At 38.2% G+C, this 2,908-nt stretch overlaps 1 protein-coding gene across 1 annotated transcript; it reads right to left on the minus strand.

The window, feature by feature from the left end:
- Positions 1 to 443: 443 nt before the first annotated feature.
- On the minus strand, positions 444 to 1,699 carry LOC119784802 (lymphocyte antigen 75-like). Its single transcript, XM_038287032.1, has 3 exons — positions 1,591 to 1,699; positions 1,109 to 1,462; positions 444 to 842 (listed from the first exon to the last, which is right to left on the minus strand). The coding sequence occupies exons 2-3, from the start codon at positions 1,359 to 1,361 to the stop codon at positions 493 to 495; spliced, it is 603 nt and encodes a 200-aa protein (XP_038142960.1). The 5' UTR covers positions 1,362 to 1,462; positions 1,591 to 1,699; the 3' UTR covers positions 444 to 492.
- Between the last annotated feature and the right edge of the window lie 1,209 nt (positions 1,700 to 2,908).

Below are 2,908 nucleotides of genomic sequence, written 5' to 3' on the forward strand. Positions count from 1 at the left end.
ATGTTGAGCAGCATTCAAAACTCATTCTGCTCTAAAAATACATTTTAGTCCAATAACTTAAACTTTATAATTCATTAGATAGAGGACACAGTTTTAGATGCAACCAATTTATTGTAAAGCAAACACGTAAAAAAGTCCAAAAACATCAAATATGTCTCTTTGAACGACACCACATGAGATGAGAACAATCTTGTTTAAATTAATCTACATGTTTTACTCCAAAATTTGGTCTAAGAATAGATGCCTATGATCATTTACACAGAAAATACAGATTGACTACATAAACTCCAGGAGAGTAACTGCAGCTCTATTTGCTTCCAGAAGAAATATATTTTACCCCAGCCATCAATACAGTTCCTAAGTTAAAGCTTTTTTATTTATTCTATTTTCTTTATAAAGCTCCCACCCCCCCCAAAAAAAATTTTTTTTCTTTTTTTTTTCCCCCACCACGATTAGCTTTTGAGACTATGACACCAGAGATCAAATTGAGCTTTAATTCTTAGAACAAATGAAATTCAGTTCCTCTGAGGGATTTCTCTGGAACCACTTATGTTGTCCTCCTGCATCCATGGCTCCAGACATGTCACAGTCATTCTTCCATCTTTCTGAGGCCGGGCTCTGATTGCTGCCCCAGTTCTCCTTACAGACCCAGAACCAGGCCTTCATCAAGCAGTTGTAGCGCAGTCCCATCCAACCATAATCAGTCGAGGCCTTCTTGGCTTTCTCCTGGACCAATCTCTGCTCATCCAGGCTGGTGATGGTGACCAGGTCATGGTAGTGATCTCTGCAGTAGTATAAGGCATCCTCCCAGGTTTTATTTTCTTTGATCAGGATCACTTTATCTGATAGAGAAGATATTGGACCAAGCAAACCAATCTCCATCTTTATTTCAGTTACTTTTCAGACACAAGAACCAGAAAATAAACTATGGACAAATGAATAAAAAAAGTTCACTGTGAACCTGTCATTTTCTTTATATGAGCATAAACAATTTGGGATAAAAATGTATTTTTAATTCATTCTAAGTTCTGTTTTAAAACACACAGTACTAATTAAATACATACATGCATTAACCCGACACATTTCTATCAATGTGGTACCAACTCACCATTATAACAGATGAAGGGTTTTTTCTGATCACAGCTGTCATTCTTCCATCTGCCTTCATCATCAATCCCAGCCAGGGCACATCGACCACTGTTGGTTCCCTCATTAATTGACCATTTATTCCAGTGTCTGAAAGAGAAACTGCTTCCATCTGACCACCTCCAGGTGTCTCTGAACAGACCAAAATATATGTATGTCCCATCTACCACAGACTTCATCACTTCCTCCAGTTCTCCATCCTGTAGCTGCTTCATTCCACTGATCAGGTCTGTGTGTTTCTCTCTGCAGTAACTCTAAGCTTCCTGCCAGGTCTTCTCCTCTCTAATCAAGTGGTATTTCTGGGTTCTATTAGTTTCTGTAGAGTAAACATTTAAACTCAGATTGCATTGCCTTTGTATGAGAAAATACAATGAATGGTATAAAAAGAACGGTACGATCAGACACAAAAAGAACAACTACTGTAAAGTAATTAATCATTCTCACCATCATAACAGAGGAAAGGTCTTTCATGATGGCACATAGTATCTGTCCAGTTAAGATTCTTATTCAAATACCCACAGTTCTCATAACCATTGTTTCCTCTATCAGTTGGTTCTCCTTGGCCCCAGTTTGTCTCCCTTTCATTGAACTCCACTCCAGGCAGAGACCAGTACCATGTTCTGATACCATCTGTCTGATCATACAGACCAATCCAAGCTTCCCTCTTATCTCCTGCTCTGATACAGAGGAGTCTCTTCATGTCTGTCATGTTAGACACTGTAGCCAGGTCAGTGTGTTTCTCTCTGCAGTACTGCTGAGCTTCAGTCCACGTCTTTTCCTCATTAATGTAGTGATACTCATAGAGCTGACAGTTGATGAAACAACTCTGACCTGTCAATGTAAAACAGGTTGCTTTATTTATAAATAAGTAAGAAAGTACAGTAAAACTTGGTCTTTTTATTTTTTCAGGCTGAGGGCAGTTTGCTCTGTAACTGGTGGGTTGCAGGTTCAACTCTCTACTCTGTCCAGCTCAGTCGATTTCTCACTGATTAAATCATCCACCTTCTTTGCTGTTGTTGATGATTCAGTGGCCTTGCTCTTGGCTGCCACGGGGCAGCTGTGGTAACAGTGGAGCTTAACACCATTAACATGTGAATGACTAATTATGAAGCAGTTTGGAAACCTCTGACTGGATAAAGAGCTATATCAGTATTTAATCATTCTGTAATGTAACTGGTGAGCAGATTTTGCTTTGGATTAACTTACCCATCAAGAAGAACAGAATCAGATTCCACTGCATATCTGCTCTCAGATTATTTATTTTCCTTAAAAAAACTGTTTCTCTGTTGTAGGAAAATGAAATTCAAAAACTTGAAATCAAAATTGAAAACTTGCAGAATCCCTCGACTGTAGAGAGAAACACTGCTGGAAGAGCAGAGGAGCTGAAGTCAAACAGGAAACCTAGCATCCAGCAAAAAGTGGAACATTTTTATAAATGATAAAAAAGTGTTGGGTTAGCCTGGAAAATAAAAATAAAGTGCATTTTAAAAACGTTAAACCCAAGAACACAGAATGAGTTCCAACTGACCCCTGCTTCCGTTCTTCCTCACTAAATGGGATGTTCTTTCCTTGATCCTCTACTGAAACTCTTCCAAGTAAACTGTTGGTATCAGTTTCTCTGACCAGCAGCTAAATTTTAACATTTCCTATTTTAAATATTCAAAACAGTGTAGGAAAATGTTTCACACAAAGACTAGTTAGAAAAGGAAGAGATCTATATATCTTTAAAAACCTAGCATCTGTAGTTCTATGAAGAAAACAA

The sequence above is a fragment of the Cyprinodon tularosa genome, unplaced genomic scaffold, assembly GCF_016077235.1.
Source record: "Cyprinodon tularosa strain WSP-4 unplaced genomic scaffold, ASM1607723v1 ctg2331, whole genome shotgun sequence".
NCBI classification, from domain to species: Eukaryota; Metazoa; Chordata; class Actinopteri; order Cyprinodontiformes; family Cyprinodontidae; genus Cyprinodon; species Cyprinodon tularosa.

Coding starts and splice junctions, on each gene's coding strand:
- LOC119784802 (XM_038287032.1), bottom strand. CDS start 1,361: ATGAAGCAGCTACAGGATGGAGAACTGGAGGAAGTGATGAAGTCTGTG. Junction 843..1,108: donor ACCCTTCATCTGTTATAATG/GTGAGTTGGTAC, acceptor CTTCTCTATCAG/ATAAAGTGATCCTGATCAAA.